Source organism: Oncorhynchus kisutch, linkage group LG10, assembly GCF_002021735.2.
Source record: "Oncorhynchus kisutch isolate 150728-3 linkage group LG10, Okis_V2, whole genome shotgun sequence".
In the NCBI taxonomy this organism is placed as follows: Eukaryota; Metazoa; Chordata; class Actinopteri; order Salmoniformes; family Salmonidae; genus Oncorhynchus; species Oncorhynchus kisutch.
The window spans coordinates 10,470,412-10,489,642 of NC_034183.2; the positions used below are offsets into that span (position 1 = coordinate 10,470,412).

The 19,231-nt window shown below is 40.0% G+C and overlaps 1 protein-coding gene across 2 annotated transcripts in view; it reads left to right on the forward strand.

The window, feature by feature from the left end:
• The window catches only part of LOC109897749 (protein inscuteable homolog), an 83,742-nt gene that overhangs the window by 57,768 nt on the left and 6,743 nt on the right, over positions 1-19,231 (forward strand). For both annotated transcript variants that reach the window (XM_031833049.1, XM_031833048.1), the window contains exon 7: positions 2,486-2,611. In XM_031833049.1, the coding sequence (XP_031688909.1) occupies positions 2,486-2,611 (126 nt within the window). The remainder of the gene's footprint in view (positions 1-2,485; positions 2,612-19,231) is intronic.

Genomic DNA, 19,231 nt, shown 5'->3' on the forward strand with positions numbered 1-19,231 from the left:
TTTGTCATCACTATTTTACTGTAATGGTACCAGTTACCAGTCTCGTCAAAACATATATTATTTATTTCAAGGGATTTCCTGGTCAAATAAAAGTTCAATGAAATTAAATTAAAATAGCTAACCTGAGAAGGCTAACAACACCTGCGTCACAGAAAAATAATGAAAGCATTACAGGACTCCAGGAAATGGAAAAGAATAACTTGTTTTGGGGCTGTGGCTCTCTTTAGAATGGTTGGAAAATGTCATGAAGAATACTGCTCAGGGATTGGCTAAAATGGATGGTGCTTTTGGTCTTCTAGGGACTGTATTGTGTGGGCAGATCAGGGAAGAGCGGTGAGGGTGTAGTGGGCAGGACGATTAGCCACTCCAGGCTTGGCTATGGTCCTATCTGTGCATGAGACATACCAGCACCTCCTGTAATGGGTCTTATTAGAATAATGGCGGTAGTTACAGGACCTTTTCTTGCAGGTCATTCTATCAATCTCCATGTTGAATAGAATTTTGTCAGCAAGTGGTTTTGCGAGAGGAAATGACTGCTTGTGGATACTACGGATTGCTTATGTTTGTTTGGGGCAATTCCATATTAACATATTAATGCTGAGACTAAGATTTCTCACTTTAAAATATATGCCAGACATAAATCTATGATTGTTAAGTTAATCCAACCATACAACTCTATGCACAAAGACTATCTTTAACAATTTCCACAGGACATTTTACAAAAACACATTTACTTGAAGAACAGTGCAGATGCAAAGTTTGGTAACAGAATTACGTTTTTTGCTGTATGTGTGGTGGAATTGCCCTTTACCCTAATCTGCATTTCAAAACAGATAAACAACCATTATAGGTAGCATATCAAACAAGAGAATAATGATTAACAAGTTTATTAAACAGACACTATTAAAGGTGCACTATGCAGAAATTGCACATTTTCCTGGTTGCTAAAATTTTAATAGTTAGCCTAATGTCAGTTTATGTGACACAACAAACAGTAATTTGTGTAGAGAATCATTGTCCCATCTAAACCGCTGTGAAATATATTTCCCACAAACAAAACTATTGTATTTTCAGCTGTTTGAAGCTGGTGTGCAAAACTGATAACAAAAGATACAAAAACTCAACTTATGCGCACACAGAACAGATCTACCAATGCTTATACTTGGTTTCAATGAGAATGACAGATCTAGGACTTACATTTCTACGTCAATTTGGCCGGGTCTCCCAAAAGTTACCTATTGTAGCTTTAAAGATCGTTTTTATGTCTATCAAATCATTTCTGGGTAACAATTAATTACCTTGCAGTGATTCTTTTCAAATGAAATGGTCAAAAATAAACAAAAATAGCTTCTTAGCAAAGATACATTTCTCAAGCAAGATTTTTGCTAGGACTGTCTGGGAATGGCCTGAGTGAGGAGGGGAAAACTGAAAACGAAATGTTATTGGCAGAGATGCTCTTTCTTATTGGTCTATTAACTCATTTATCGCCTGGTGATGTCACCAGGAAGGCTAAAACTCAACCCTGCCAAAACAGGCTGAAATTTCAGGCAGTCTTTTTCAAACAGCTCTTCCACTGGAGCATTATCATAATTGTATATATATATAAAACACAGAAATATCTCGTTTTTGACTGCACTGGGCCATTAACCCGTAAGAGTCTAAGCCGGTGGAGGGGTGGGGTACTATTAAGCTGTACGGAATTGTTTTAAGAAGGTCATACGAAGGTACATTTTTCTATTTGATTTTGAATATTTAGTCCCCTTGAAGTATAAAAAAAATGTATGAAAAAAATATTTGAAATAAATGTTGGGGCCTTACTGCTTTTATCCCAAACAAACACACATAAAAAAAAAGATTCACTACATGGAACAACAGATAGTCCCCCACAAAAAGAAGGTTTGTAATGAAATGTCTGTTCTGATAAACACCGCTCAAGCTCTGTCACCTTTCACCGCAGATGTGGAAGAGTTACATAGGCAGATGTGGAAGAGTTACATAGGCAGATGTGGAAGAGTTACATAGGCAGATGTGGAAGAGTTACATAGGCAGATGTGGAAGAGTTACATAGGCAGATGTGGAAGAGTTACATAGGCAGATGTGTTGGATTGAGACTCATCCAATGCAAAAAACTCTGATATATCTAGCTTAAACTGACAGATTGTTTTGGGGGATGTTTTTAATATGAGGGCGCAGACATAGACCTTAGGGTTAACTTGAGTCACTGGCTAGCCTGTCAGGTTGGGAAGCCTACTGAGCACTAATGGCTTGACTATTCGGCCTGGTTGGATAGTCAATTGTTGGCAAGTCTTTTGGGCACTTTTGGCTATTGGAAGGTTTGAGCTAGCACAGTCTATTTGGCTTGAGGGACTATCAATTTAACATAAGCTCAGGCTAGCTTGTTAAGCATTGTCTGCTAATTATTATTGTCTGCTAATGTTAATGTGAATGATGATGCTAATGGTGTTGTTGTTTTGTTTGTCCACAGGAGGGCGCTGTGGTGGCCCTGTTTAAGATCTGCCGGCAGGACTGCTTCAGTGACCTTTACGCACACGCCCTGAGGGCGGTGGCCTCCATATGTTGTGTGGAGGAGGGCATCAATCAGCTGGAGAAGGTAGTGTAGTGCGGCATTTATACCCATAGACACTAGCACACACACCCATTCAGAGGTTGGTTTTCACCGATGACGACAGTGGCATATGTCCAGCATGCTCTCCAGAAAGCTGCCAGGTGCTGGGTGGAGGTGTGGTTAGCCAACACTACTGGTGTCTGACACACAAACAAAAATATTTGCACAGAAACATATGCATGCAGATGCAAACTGACACACACACAACCATACAACCATAAAACCATACAACCGTACACAAAAATGTATTTACTAATATGCAGCAGAACACAGACAGACCAACAGACAGATAGACATTGGTCTGCTGGAGTGAGAGCTTCGGTGGGAGATGTTTAGTCTTCCAGTGAGCATGTATAAATGCTCAACTACTACACTGGGGCTGTAGGCCTCACACACACAGCATATTTTTACAGGGGCACAAGTTTATTTTCACAGGTGAAAACATGCTAACAATGAGAGTAGCGGAATGCTTTTTCATTTTTGGAATTTATTTTTTAAATATTTTCTTTAGGGGTAGATCAGCTTTAACATTGCAGATAGACTGTAGCTTCCGTCAATGTAATTGTCTGCATCATTTCCAATCCCACATATATTTTTGGGGTAAATATATGTATTTATATTCATCAAATCAAATGTATTTATAAAGCCCTTCTTACATCAGCTGATATGTCAAAGTGCTGTACAGAAACCCAGCATAAAACCCCTAAAAGCAAGCAATGCAGGTGTAGAAGCACAGTGGCTAGAAAAAATTCCCTAGCAAGGCAGGAACCTAGGAAGAAACGCAGAGAAGAACCAGGCTATGAGGGGTGGTCAGTCCTCTTCTGGCTGTGCCGGGTGGAGATTATAACAGAACATGGCAAAGATGTTCAAATGTTCATAGATGACCAGCAGGGTCTAATAATAATAATCACAGTGGTTGTCGAGTGTGTAACAAGTCAGCACCTCAGGAGTAAATGTCAGTTGGCTTTCATAGCCGATCATTCAGGGTATCTCTACCACTCCTGCTGTCTCTAGAGAGCTGAAAACAGCAGGTCTGGGACAGGTAGCACGTCCAGTGAACAGGTCAGGGTTCCATAGCCGCAGGTAGAACAGTCGAAACATACATACATACATACATACATACATACATACATACATACATACATACATACATACATACATACATACATACATACATACATACATACATACATACATACATACATACATACATACATACATACATACATACATACATACATACATACATACATACATTTTTATTTTATTTTTATTTCACCTTTATTTAACCAGGTAGGCTAGTTGAGAACAAGTTCTCATTTGCAACTGCGACCTGGCCAAGATAAAGCATAGCAGTGTGAGCATACAACAAAGAGTTACACATGGAGTAAACAATTAACAAGTCAATAACACAGTAGAAAACGAAGGGGGGGTCTATATACAATGTGTGCAAAAGGCATGAGGAGGTAGGCAAATAATTACAATTTTGCAGATTAACACTGGAGTGATAAAAGATCAGATGGTCATGTACAGGTAGAGATATTGGTGTGCAGAAGAGCAGAAAAGTAAATAAATAAAAACAGTACGGGGATGAGGTAGGTGAAAAGGGTGGGCTATTTACCAATAGACTATGTACAGCTGCAGCGATCGGTTAGCTGCTCAGATAGCTGATGTTTGAAGTTGGTGAGGGAGATGAAAGTCTCCAACTTCAGCGATTTTTGCAATTCGTTCCAGTCACAGGCAGCAGAGTACTGGAACGAAAGGCGGCCAAATGAGGTGTTGGCTTTAGGGATGATCAGTGAGATACACCTGCTGGAGCGCGTGCTACGGATGGGTGTTGCCATCGTGACCAGTGAGCTGAGATAAGGCGGAGCTTTACCTAGCATAGACTTGTAGATGACCTGGAGCCAGTGGGTCTGGCGACGAATATGTAGCGAGGGCCAGCCGACTAGAGCATACAAGTCGCAGTGGTGGGTAGTATAAGGTGCTTTAGTGACAAAACGGATGGCACTGTGATAGACTGCATCCAGTTTGCTGAGTAGAGTGTTGGAAGCCATTTTGTAGATGACATCGCCGAAGTCGAGGATCGGTAGGATAGTCAGTTTTACTAGGGTAAGCTTGGCGGCTTGAGTGAAGGAGGCTTTGTTGCGGAATAGAAAGCCGACTCTTGATTTGATTTTCGATTGGAGATGTTTGATATGAGTCTGGAAGGAGAGTTTGCAGTCTAGCCAGACACCTAGGTACTTATAGACGTCCACATATTCTATGTCGGAACCATCCAGGGTGGTGATGCTAGTCGGGCATGCAGGTGCAGGCAGCGACCGGTTGAAAAGCATGCATTTGGTTTTACTAGCGTTTAAGAGCAGTTGGAGGCCACGGAAGGAGTGTTGTATGGCATTGAAGCTTGTTTGGAGGTTAGATAGCACAGTGTCCAAAGACGGGCCGAAAGTATATAGAATGGTGTCGTCTGCGTAGAGGTGGATCAGGGAATCGCCCGCAGCAAGCAACATACATACATACATACATACATACATACATACATACATACATACATACATACATACATACACTACCATTCAATGTTTGGGGTCACTTCGAAATGTCCTTGTTTTTGAAAGAAAAGCTAATTTATTTGTTCATTAAAATAACATCAAATTGATCAGAAATACAGTGTAGACATTCCGACTCCGGGATGCTTATTTTATTTTTTATTTTTATTTTCCTTGTTGGACATAAAAGACTTTAAAAACACCAGCAAATCAGCTCCAAGTGATTTTAATTTTGTAAATCTGTTCCCAAGTATTACCACACACAATAGAGAGACATGTGATAGTTTTAATTTTTATTATGTTTTAATAAAACCTTATATCTGTTTGGGCTTCTTGTAGTCAATGTGCAGTCTAAAAATGATTTGTAATTCTAAACTGGGTGGTTCGAGCCCTGAATGCTGATCGGCTGACAGCCATGGTATATCAGTCCGTATACCATGGTTATGACAAAACATTTATTTCTACTGCTCTAATTACGTTGATAGCCAGTTTATAATAGCAATAAGGCAACTTGGGGGTTTGTGGCATATGGCCAATATACCACGGCTAAGGGCTGTATCCAGGCACTTCGTATTGCGTCGTGCTTAAGAACAGCCCTTAGCCGTGGTATATTGGCCATATACCACACCCCCTCAGGCCTTATTGCTTAATTATGTTCCCGGCCCCGACCGTCACTCAAGAAAAAAATCGAGCTGAATCAAGTTGATGATCCCTGTTATATACATTTTACAGGCACAGTATATTTTACATTTGTTATTTTGTTGTTATCAGTCCCACCCTTCAGCTCCATTCAACCCCTCCCATCTATCTCTTAACTAAAGGATTGGCCCCTGTTTTTTTTTCTCCACCTAAAATGACACCCAAATCTAACTGCCTGTAGCTCAGGCCCTGAAGCAAGGATATGTATATTCTTGGTACCATTTGAAAGGAAACACTGTGATGTTTGTGTAAATGTTAAAGGAATGTAGGAGAATTCAAAACAACCTTTTTTTGTATTTGTTTTGTACCATCAGCTTTGAAATGCAAGAGAAAAGCTATCATGTATTATGCCAGCCCAGGTGCAATGTATATTTTGGCCACTAGATGGCAGCAGTGTATGTGCAAAGTTTTAGACTCCAATGAACCATTGCTCAAAATGTTGTGTCAAGGTTGCCCAAATGTGCCTAATTTGTTTATTAATAACTTTTCATGTTCAAAACTGTGCACTTTTATCAAACAATAGCATGGTATTCTTTCACTGTAATAGCTACTCTAAATTGTACAGTGCAGTTAGATTAACAATAATTTAAGCTTTTTGCCAATTTCAGATTTATCTATGTCCTGGGAAATGTTCTTGTTATTTACAACCTCATTCTACTCTCATAGTTTCTACAGATTGTAAATTAAAGATAAAATGTTTTGCTAAATGTATTATTATATTATTGATGGATTGACTGCCTTTTCAAGTCACCCAGTAGTGCCATATGTAGTGTTAGCTCCAAGTAAATGTTGCAATTCTTCAGCCATTCCTGGACATGTGACCAAAAATGAGCTACATATGGACAGTACCAAAATAAATGATCTAATGATCTCGCAACAAAATATGCAGAGCTGGGAAGGTTGTATCCGCATATATATATACAATTATATTGGTAGCAAGAATTTTGTAGTCATTTACATAGAAAAATTCAAAGTTTTGAATCTGGTGTTGTATTGCATATCAATTCGTAAACCATGTGCCATGGAATCGGTACATCGAAGATCTCTACCCAATTATTTTGCAATCTCTATGGCACAGCTGTCATTTTTTTTGTCCTTAAATGAAACTGGTATATATTTGTATTTATTACAATTTTCTTCGACCTCTACGGGATCAGTGTCCCTAAACCGGGACGGTTGTTGCTAACGTGACTAGAATGACACTGTAAGTATCAGCCACATTTCCAGGACATAGACATTTCTGGGCAGAAAGCTTAAATTCTTGTTAATCTAACTGCACTGTCCCATTTACAGTAGCTATTACAGTGAAAAACTACAATGCTATTGTTTGAGGAGAGTACACAACAACAAAACACTTATCACGGCAACTGGTTTGATACATTCACCTCTGAAGGTAAATAATGTACGTACATTAAGAACTCTTTCTCTGATTTGTTATCCTGAGGGTCCCAGAGATAAAAGGTTGCATCATTTTGTTTGATAAAATCAATTTTTATTTTCAAATGTTGGAACTGGGTTCTACTGGACAAGTCAGTTGAATAATAACAGCCTACCAAAAGGCAAAAGGACTCGTGCGGGGACGAGGGCCTGGGATCACATCACAACAAGAGAGGCAACACAACACTACATAAAGAGAGACCTAAAATTAGAACCCCTGCTGTCTCAAATAACCGAAAGTGAGCGATTGTAGTCTGAATTAATGGAAAAAAGCCATTCATCAACATGGGGTGAGACATTCTTACTAATTTGCTAGTGATCCAGTTTGGATTTAAGTAAAACTTCTGTATGACTGACGCCTATAGTGAGAGGTCTAATGCTTTAATATTTAATCATTTATACCCTTCAAATTCATATTCATTATTTAAATAGGCCCTTTCAATTTTGTCTGGCTCGCCGTTCCAAATAAAATGTCATATTTTTTGCTGATATAACTTTCAAAAACAGGTGTAGGCAAAACCGAAAGCAAATAGGTAAACTGGGATATGACTAAAGAGTTAATCAGGGTGATTTCTCCAAAAATAGACAGGTATTTTATTTTCCATGGTAGCACGATCTTCTCTATTTTTGCTAACTTTCTATTAAATTGTATTGGAGTGAGATCATTTCTTTCTTTCGGGATATGTATACTGATAGTCTTGTGCTTCAGTAGTAAAGTCTTGTGCTTCAGTAGGCCTATATAATGTGTACCAATAGTCTTGTGCTTCAGTAGGCCTATATAATGTATACCAATAGTCTTGTGCTTCAGTAGTAAAGTCTTGTGCTTAAGTAGACCTATATAAACAGAGTCTTGTGTTTCAGTAAACCTACTTAAACAGCCTTGTGCTTCAGTGGGCCTTCAGTGGGCCTACATAAACAGAGTCTTGTTCTTCAGTAGGGGGATATAAACAGAGTCATGTTCTTCAGTAGGGGGATATAAACAGAGTATTGTTCTTCAGTAGGCCTATATAAACAGCCTTGTGCTTCAGTAGGGGGATATAAACAGAGTCTTGTTCTTCAGTAGGGGGATATAAACAGAGTCTTGTGCTTCAGTAGACCTATATAAACAGAGTCTTGTGCTTCAGTAGGGGGATATAAACAGAGTATTGTGTTTCAGTAGGCATATATATTCAAAGTATTGTCCTTTAGTAGGACGATATAAACAGAGTATTGTGCTTCAGTAGGCCGATATAAACAGCCTTGTGTTTCAGTAGGCCGATTTAAACAGAGTATTGTGCTTCAGTAGGCCTATTTAAACAGAGTCTTGTGTTTCAGTAGACCTATATAAACATAGTCTTGTGATTCAGTAGGGGGATATAAACAGAGTATTGTGCTTCAGTAGGACTATATAAACATAGTATTTTGCTTATGTAGGCCTATATAAACAGAATCTTGTACTTCAGTATGCTGATATAAACAGTCTTGTGCTTCAGAAGGGGGATATAAACAGAGTATTGTGCTTCAGTAAGCCTAAATAATCAATGTCTTGTTCTTCAGTAGGCCGATAGAAATTTGATTTGATTTGATTTAAACAGTCTTGTGCTTCAGTAGGCCGATAGAAACAGAGTCTTGTGCTTCAGTAGGCCGATATAAACAGAGTCTTGTGCTTCAGTATGTGTTTTTAAACAGTCTTGTGCTTCAGTAGGCCGATAGAAACAGAGTCTTGTGCTTCAGTAGGCCGATAGAAACAGAGTCTTGTGCTTCAGTAGGCCGATATAAACAGAGTCTTGTGCTTCAGTAGGCCGATAGAAACAGAGTCTTGTGCTTCAGTAGGCCGATATAAACAGACTCTTGTGCTTCAGTAGGCCGATAGAAACAGAGTCTTGTGCTTCAGTAGGCCGATAGAAACAGAGTCTTGTGCTTCAGTAGGCTGATAGAAACAGAGTCTTGTGCTTAAGTAGGCCTATATAAACTGAGTCTTGTGCTTCAGTAGGCTGATAGAAACAGAGTCTTGTGCTTCAGTAGGCCGATATAAACAGAGTCTTGTGCTTCAGTAGGCCGATAGAAACAGAGTCTTGTGCTTCAGTAGGCCGATATAAACATAGTCTTGTGCTTCAGTAGGGGGATATAAACAGAGTATTGTGTTTCAGTAGGCATATATATTCAAAGTATTGTCCTTTAGTAGGACGATATAAACAGAGTATTGTGCTTCAGTAGGCCGATATAAACAGCCTTGTGTTTCAGTAGGCCGATTTAAACAGAGTATTGTGTTTCAGTAGACCTATATAAACATAGTCTTGTGATTCAGTAGGACTATATAAACATAGTCTTTTGCTTATGTAGGCCTATATAAACAGAATCTTGTACTTCAGTATGCTGATATAAACAGTCTTGTGCTTCAGAAGGGGGATATAAACAGAGTATTGTGCTTCAGTAAGCCTAAATAATCAATGTCTTGTTCTTCAGTAGGCCGATAGAAATTTGATTTGATTTGATTTGATTTAAACAGTCTTGTGCTTCAGTAGGTCGATAGAAACAGAGTCTTGTGCTTCAGTAGGCCGATATAAACAGAGTCTTGTGCTTCAGTAGGCCAATATAAACAGAGTCTTGTGCTTCAGTAGGTGTTTTTAAACAGTCTTGTGCTTCAGTAGGCCGATAGAAACAGAGTCTTGTGCTTCAGTAGGCCGATATAAACAGAGTCTTGTGCTTCAGTAGGCCGATAGAAACAGAGTCTTGTGCTTCAGTAGGCCGATAGAAACAGAGTCTTGTGCTTCAGTAGGCCGATAGAAACAGAGTCTGGTGCTTCAGTAGGCCGATAGAAACAGAGTCTTGTGCTTCAGTAGGCCGATAGAAACAGAGTCTTGTGCTTCAGTAGGCCGATAGAAACAGAGTCTTGTGCTTCAGTAGGCCGATATAAACAGAGTCTTGTGCTTCAGTAGGCCGATAGAAACAGACTCTTGTGCTTTAGTAGGCCGATATAAACAGAGTCTTGTGCTTCAGTAGGCCGATAGAAACAGAGTCTTGTGCTTCAGTAGGCCGATATAAACAGAGTCTTGTGCTTCAGTAGGCCGATATAAACAGAGTCTTGTGCTTCAGTAGGCCGATAGAAACAGAGTCTTGTGCTTCAGTAGGCCGATAGAAACAGAGTCTTGTGCTTCAGTAGGCCGATATAAACAGAGTCTTGTGCTTCAGTAGGCCGATATAAACAGAGTCTTGTGCTTCAGTAGGCCGATATAAACAGAGTCTTGTGCTTCAGTAGGCCGATATAAACAGAGTCTTGTACTTCAGTAGACCTATAGAATCAGAATCTTTCTGTGTGTTTTTCTTTCTTCTTTTGAGAACAAACAAAAACCACAAAGCATCTCCACCCATGAAAGTCAAGTACAACCCCATTCACTGATTGATGATGCCACACCGGCATCTGTGTCTGCTCAAAGAGCAGCTTGGAGAACGGAGTCAGTCAGGTGTAGATACGCCAGACAGCATAGCAATGACAATCGGCCCCAGATTAGAATCTCCAGGAAGGGGGAACTGTCGCTGAAGTGGATGCCACAAACCGAACATGAGCCATCGCTCAGCCACGACAACCACACCTGTTGCAGTTGCCGAGTGATGGAGGAAAGGGAATGATTCACTCCTTGTGTTTCATTGTGGCAGGTAGCCTAGTGGTTAGAGCGTTAGACTAGTAACCGAAAGGCTGCAAGATTAAATCCTCGAGCTGACAAGGTAAAAATCTGTCATTCTGCCCCTGGACAAGGCAGTTAACCCACTGTTCCTAGGCCGTCATGGAAAATAAGACTTTTTTCTTAACTGACTTGCCTTGTTAAAAAAAGGTAAACACAAAATATAATAATAATTGGTGGGAAACAGCTTGTTTACTTCTGTTGGGGCTTGTGGGTAAAACAGTAAGATCACGATTAAGTTGAACCTCCGTGGTCGTGTCTACTGCACTCTAAAAGGCACAAGTAGTCGAGCCAAGTAAGTGTCTTCTTCCACACGATTAGTAATACATTTTGGAAGACATCCGGAGTAGACCGGGGGCAAGATATGAATGAGAAGTTCATCTCAGTGCAGCATATTTCGGGAAGAGGGACGGGAGAGGTGGGCGGAAGAGGGGATTGTTCCGCATCGATGGGCCGTGCCGGCACGCTGGTGAAGTATTAGGAGACAGGAATACGGAGTTGTCCTATCATCAAGCTCATAGTGATGTTCTACAGGAAATGTCTCTGACAGGTGTGTCTAGGATGGATACTTTGTATGAGCTCACTCGAAACAATTCTACTCACGTTGAAAGTTTTTTGTAGACGTTTTCACAGAAAGACAGAAAGGTAAAAGTGACAATTATTGCAATGTTTTTCTGTTTGGGTGCTCTGTATTTTAACACTGGTCGCTTCCATTACAGACTTGACCGTCAAATCCTTCAAAATGTAGGGTTAGACAGGTTATCTGTTTTGAGGTAAAAAAAAGTTGCTAATACACTGGGGATGTAGGCCTCACACACACAGCATATTTTTACAGGGGCACAAGTTTATTTTCACAGGTGAAAACATGCTAACAATGAGAGTAGCAGAATGCTTTTTCATTTTTGGAATTTATTTTAAAAATATTTTCTTTAGGTGTAGATCAGCTTTAACATTGCAGATAGACTGTAGCTTCCGTCAATGTAATTGTCTGCATCATTTCCAATCCCACATATATTTTTGGGGTAAATATATGTATTTATATTCATCAAATCAAATGTATTTATAAAGCCCTTCTTACATCAGCTGATATGTCAAAGTGCTGTACAGAAACCCAGCATAAAACCCCTAAAAGCAAGCAATGCAGGTGTAGAAGCACAGTGGCTAGAAAAAATTCCCTAGCAAGGCAGGAACCTAGGAAGAAACGCAGAGAAGAACCAGGCTATGAGGGGTGGTCAGTCCTCTTCTGGCTGTGCCGGGTGGAGATTATAACAGAACATGGCAAAGATGTTCAAATGTTCATAGATGACCAGCAGGGTCTAATAATAATAATCACAGTGGTTGTCGAGTGTGTAACAAGTCAGCACCTCAGGAGTAAATGTCAGTTGGCTTTCATAGCCAATCATTCAGGGTATCTCTACCACTCCTGCTGTCTCTAGAGAGCTGAAAACAGCAGGTCTGGGACAGGTAGCACGTCCAGTGAACAGGTCAGGGTTCCATAGCCGCAGGTAGAACAGTCGAAACATACATACATACATACATACATACATACATACATACATACATACATACATACATACATACATACATACATACATACATACACTACCATTCAATGTTTGGGGTCACTTCGAAATGTCCTTGTTTTTGAAAGAAAAGCTAATTTATTTGTTCATTAAAATAACATCAAATTGATCAGAAATACAGTGTAGACATTCCGACTCCGGGATGCTTATTTTATTTTTTTATTTTATTTTCCTTGTTGGACATAAAAGACTTTAAAAACACCAGCAAATCAGCTCCAAGTGATTTTAATTTTGTAAATCTGTTGCCAAGTATTACCACACACAATAGAGAGACATGTGATAGTTTTAATTTTTATTATGTTTTAATAAAACCTTATATCTGTTTGGGCTTCTTGTAGTCAATGTGCAGTCTAAAAATTATTTGTAATTCTAAACTGGGTGGTTCGAGCCCTGAATGCTGATCGGCTGACAGCCATGGTATATCAGTCCGTATACCATGGTTATGACAAAACATTTATTTCTACTGCTCTAATTACGTTGATAGCCAGTTTATAATAGCAATAAGGCAACTTGGGGGTTTGTGGCATATGGCCAATATACCACGGCTAAGGGCTGTATCCAGGCACTTCGTATTGCGTCGTGCTTAAGAACAGCCCTTAGCCGTGGTATATTGGCCATATACCACACCCCCTCAGGCCTTATTGCTTAATTATGTTCCGGCCCCGACCGTCACTCAAGAAAAAAATCGAGCTGAATCAAGTTGATGATCCCTGTTATATACATTTTACAGGCACAGTATATTTTACATTTGTTATTTTGTTGTTATCAGTCCCACCCTTCAGCTCCATTCAACCCCTCCCATCTATCTCTTAACTAAAGGATTGGCCCCTGTTTTTTTTTCTCCACCTAAAATGACACCCAAATCTAACTGCCTGTAGCTCAGGCCCTGAAGCAAGGATATGTATATTCTTGGTACCATTTGAAAGGAAACACTGTGATGTTTGTGTAAATGTTAAAGGAATGTAGGAGAATTCAAAACAACCTTTTTTTGTATTTGTTTTGTACCATCAGCTTTGAAATGCAAGAGAAAAGCTATCATGTATTATGCCAGCCCAGGTGCAATGTATATTTTGGCCACTAGATGGCAGCAGTGTATGTGCAAAGTTTTAGACTCCAATGAACCATTGCTCAAAATGTTGTGTCAAGGTTGTCCAAATGTGCCTAATTTGTTTATTAATAACTTTTCATGTTCAAAACTGTGCACTTTTATCAAACAATAGCATGGTATTCTTTCACTGTAATAGCTACTCTAAATTGTACAGTGCAGTTAGATTAACAATAATTTAAGCTTTTTGCCAATTTCAGATTTATCTATGTCCTGGGAAATGTTCTTGTTATTTACAACCTCATTCTACTCTCATAGTTTCTACAGATTGTAAATTAAAGATAAAATGTTTTGCTAAATGTATTATTATATTATTGATGGATTGACTGCCTTTTCAAGTCACCCAGTAGTGCCATCTGTAGTGTTAGCTCCAAGTAAATGTTGCAATTCTTCAGCCATTCCTGGACATGTGACCAAAAATGAGCTACATATGGACAGTACCAAAATAAATGATCTAATGATCTCGCAACAAAATATGCAGAGCTGGGAAGGTTGTATCCGCATATATATATACAATTATATTGGTAGCAAGAATTGTGTAGTCATTTACATAGAAAAATTCAAAGTTTTGAATCTGGTGTTGTATTGCATATCAATTCGTAAACCATGTGCCATGGAATCGGTACATCGAAGATCTCTACCCAATTATTTTGCAATCTCTATGGCACAGCTGTCATTTTTTTGGTCCTTAAATGAAACTGGTATATATTTGTATTTATCACAATTTTCTTCGACCTCTACGGGATCAGTGTCCCTAAACCGGGACGGTTGTTGCTAACGTGACTAGAATGACACCGTAAGTATCAGCCACATTTCCAGGACATAGACATTTCTGGGCAGAAAGCTTAAATTCTTGTTAATCTAACTGCACTGTCCCATTTACAGTAGCTATTACAGTGAAAAACTACAATGCTATTGTTTGAGGAGAGTACACAACAACAAAACACTTATCACGGCAACTGGTTTGATACATTCACCTCTGAAGGTAAATAATGTACGTACATTAAGAACTCTTTCTCTGATTTGTTATCCTGAGGGTCCCAGAGATAAAAGGTTGCATCATTTTGTTTGATAAAATCAATTTTTATTTTCAAATGTTGGAACTGGGTTCTACTGGACAAGTCAGTTGAATAATAACAGCCTACCAAAAGGCAAAAGGACTCGTGCGGGGACGAGGGCCTGGGATCACATCACAACAAGAGAGGCAACACAACACTACATAAAGAGAGACCTAAAATTAGAACCCCTGCTGTCTCAAATAACCGAAAGTGAGCGATTGTAGTCTGAATTAATGGAAAAAAGCCATTCATCAACATGGGGTGAGACATTCTTACTAATTTGCTAGTGATCCAGTTTGGATTTAAGTAAAACTTCTGTATGACTGACGCCTATAGTGAGAGGTCTAATGCTTTAATATTTAATCATTTATACCCTTCAAATTCATATTCATTATTTAAATAGGCCCTTTCAATTTTGTCTGGCTCGCCGTTCCAAATAAAATGTCATATTTTTTGCTGATATAACTTTCAAAAACAGGTGTAGGCAAAACCGAAAGCAAATAGGTAAACTGGGATATGACTAAAGAGTTAATCAGGGTGATTTCTCCACAAATAGACAGGTATTTTATTTTCCATGGTAGCACGATCTTCTCTATTTTTGCTAACTTTCTATTAAATTGTATTGGAGTGAGATCATTTCTTTCTTTCGGGATATGTATACTGATAGTCTTGTGCTTCAGTAGTAAAGTCTTGTGCTTCAGTAGGCCTATATAATGTGTACCAATAGTCTTGTGCTTCAGTAGGCCTATATAATGTATACCAATAGTCTTGTGCTTCAGTAGTAAAGTCTTGTGCTTAAGTAGACCTATATAAACAGAGTCTTGTGTTTCAGTAAACCTACTTAAACAGCCTTGTGCTTCAGTGGGCCTACATAAACAGAGTCTTGTTCTTCAGTAGGGGGATATAAACAGAGTCATGTTCTTCAGTAGGGGGATATAAACAGAGTATTGTTCTTCAGTAGGCCTATATAAACAGCCTTGTGCTTCAGTAGGGGGATATAAACAGAGTCTTGTTCTTCAGTAGGGGGATATAAACAGAGTCTTGTGCTTCAGTAGACCTATATAAACAGAGTCTTGTGCTTCAGTAGGGGGATATAAACAGAGTATTGTGTTTCAGTAGGCATATATATTCAAAGTATTGTCCTTTAGTAGGACGATATAAACAGAGTATTGTGCTTCAGTAGGCCGATATAAACAGCCTTGTGTTTCAGTAGGCCGATTTAAACAGAGTATTGTGTTTCAGTAGACCTATATAAACATAGTCTTGTGATTCAGTAGGACTATATAAACATAGTATTTTGCTTATGTAGGCCTATATAAACAGAATCTTGTACTTCAGTATGCTGATATAAACAGTCTTGTGCTTCAGAAGGGGGATATAAACAGAGTATTGTGCTTCAGTAAGCCTAAATAATCAATGTCTTGTTCTTCAGTAGGCCGATAGAAATTTGATTTGATTTGATTTGATTTAAACAGTCTTGTGCTTCAGTAGGCCGATAGAAACAGAGTCTTGTGCTTCAGTAGGCCGATATAAACAGAGTCTTGTGCTTCAGTAGGCCAATATAAACAGAGTCTTGTGCTTCAGTAGGTGTTTTTAAACAGTCTTGTGCTTCAGTAGGCCGATAGAAACAGAGTCTTGTGCTTCAGTAGGCCGATAGAAACAGAGTCTTGTGCTTCAGTAGGCCGATATAAACAGAGTCTTGTGCTTCAGTAGGCCGATATAAACAGAGTCTTGTGCTTCAGTAGGCCGATAGAAACAGAGTCTGGTGCTTCAGTAGGCCGATATAAACAGAGTCTTGTGCTTCAGTAGGCCGATAGAAACAGAGTCTTGTGCTTCAGTAGGCCGATAGAAACAGAGTCTTGTGCTTCAGTAGGCCGATATAAACAGAGTCTTGTGCTTCAGTAGGCCGATAGAAACAGACTCTTGTGCTTCAGTAGGCCGATATAAACAGAGTCTTGTGCTTCAGTAGGCCGATATAAACAGAGTCTTGTGCTTCAGTAGGCCGATATAAACAGAGTCTTGTGCTTCAGTAGGCCGATAGAAACAGAGTCTTGTGCTTCAGTAGGCCGATATAAACAGAGTCTTGTGCTTCAGTAGACCTATAGAATCAGAATATTTCTGTGTGTTTTTCTTTCTTCTTTTGAGAACAAACAAAAACCACAAAGCATCTCCACCCATGAAAGTCAAGTACAACCCCATTCACTGATTAATGATGCCACACCGGCATCTGTGTCTGCTCAAAGAGCAGCTTGGAGAACGGAGTCAGTCAGGTGTAGATACGCCAGACAGCATAGCAATGACAATCGGCCCCAGATTAGAATCTCCAGGAAGGGGGAACTGTCGCTGAAGTGGATGCCACAAACCGAACATGAGCCATCGCTCAGCCACGACAACCACACCTGTTGCAGTTGCCGAGTGATGGAGGAAAGGGAATGATTCACTCCTTGTGTTTCATTGTGGCAGGTAGCCTAGTGGTTAGAGCGTTAGACTAGTAACCGAAAGGCTGCAAGATTAAATCCTCGAGCTGACAAGGTAAAAATCTGTCATTCTGCCCCTGGACAAGGCAGTTAACCCACTGTTCCTAGGCCGTCATGGAAAATAAGACTTTTTTCTTAACTGACTTGCCTTGTTAAAAAAAGGTAAACACAAAATATAATAATAATTGGTGGGAAACAGCTTGTTTACTTCTGTTGGGGCTTGTGGGTAAAACAGTAAGATCACGATTAAGTTGAACCTCCGTGGTCGTGTCTACTGCACTCTAAAAGGCACAAGTAGTCGAGCCAAGTAAGTGTCTTCTTCCACACGATTAGTAATACATTTTGGAAGACATCCGGAGTAGACCGGGGGCAAGATATGAATGAGAAGTTCATCTCAGTGCAGCATATTTCGGGAAGAGGGACGGGAGAGGTGGGCGGAAGAGGGGATTGTTCCGCATCGATGGGCGTGCCGGCACGCTGGTGAAGTATTAGGAGACAGGAATACGGAGTTGTCCTATCATCAAGCTCATAGTGATGTTCTACAGGAAATGTCTCTGACAGGTGTGTCTAGGATGGATACTTTGTATGAGCTCACTCGAAACAATTCTACTCACGTTGAAAGTTTTTTGTAGACGTTTTCACAGAAAGACAAAAAAGCTAAAAGTGACAATTATTGCAATGTTTTTCTGTTTGGGTGCTCTGTATTTTAACACTGGTCGCTTCCATTACAGACTTGACCGTCAAATCCTTCAAAATGTAGGGTTAGACAGGTTATCTGTTTTGAGGTAAAAAAAAGTTGCTAATATTAATAAAAGGTTTAGTTTTATTCACAGTATATTTGCCACCGGCACTACTGCTCAAAGATGCAAGGTCTCTAAGGTACTGTTTATTATAGTAGTGGGAAGTGCACCAGAATTTTGTCTGCGCAACACTGCCACCATGTGGATAAATATGTTATATTTCCAAACCTGGATGAAAAAGTTCACTGTATAGACATCTCTCTCTCTCACACACTCTCACACACTCTCACTCTCTCTCACTCACACTCACACTCACACTCTCACTCTCACTCTCACTCTCACTCTCACTCTCACTCTCACTCTCACTCTCACTCTCACACACACACACACCTGACCATCTCAAACGATGTCCAATTCGAATTCAGAAAAAAGCAGCAGGAGGGGGGTGAACATCCACACTTTTTTCCCATTGTGACTATTTATAAAATCGCCAAGCCCAATGCTTTTTCTACCGTTATAAAATCAGATTTGATTGGAATACTCCTGTTTCACTTAACTATATTAGGAGACAACGACATTAGGTCTGCACCAATGAGGTGACAATTTTGAGAGATACGTGAATCACATTCCCCCAAACTTGATGTGCACGTGTCGGGGAAATGTCAGGCGAGATCTGTGAGCCCTGTGAGCCCTGTGAGCCCTGTGAGCCCTCAGCCCCAGAGGGAGATGGCCGTAACATTGGAGTGGTGACGTTTAATCGTGATTGCTTTATGGGCAGGGCTGCTAAGTCTCAACCGGGTTGGCACCGGACACTTAACCAGGGTGGACCCCGGACACTTAACCAGGGATAAGCTGGACACAACCCAGGACACTTAACTACCTGTCTGGACCGCCTGAAAATAGAGCCTACTATATAGGGATTGTTAGATGAATCAAAGGCAGCTATCAATCCAATGAGATGCTCTGGGCTTGTTACATCATATGTGGTTATCATATGTGGGACTTCTTCAATGAATTCCAAATGGACTTGTGTGTGTTGTACTGTACTGCGTGTCTGTGTGTGTGTGTGTGATGGTGTGCGTGTGCGTGTGTGTGTGTGTGTGTGTGTGTGTGTGTGTGTGCGATGGTGTGCGTGTGCGTAGCTTGGTGGAGAGGAAAGGGAAAAGGGGATACCTAATCAGTTGTACAACTGAATGCATTCAACTGAATGCGTCTTCCGCATTTAACCCAACCCCTCTGAATCAGAGAGGTGCAGGGGGGCTGCCTTAATCGACATCCACGTCTTCGGCTCCCGG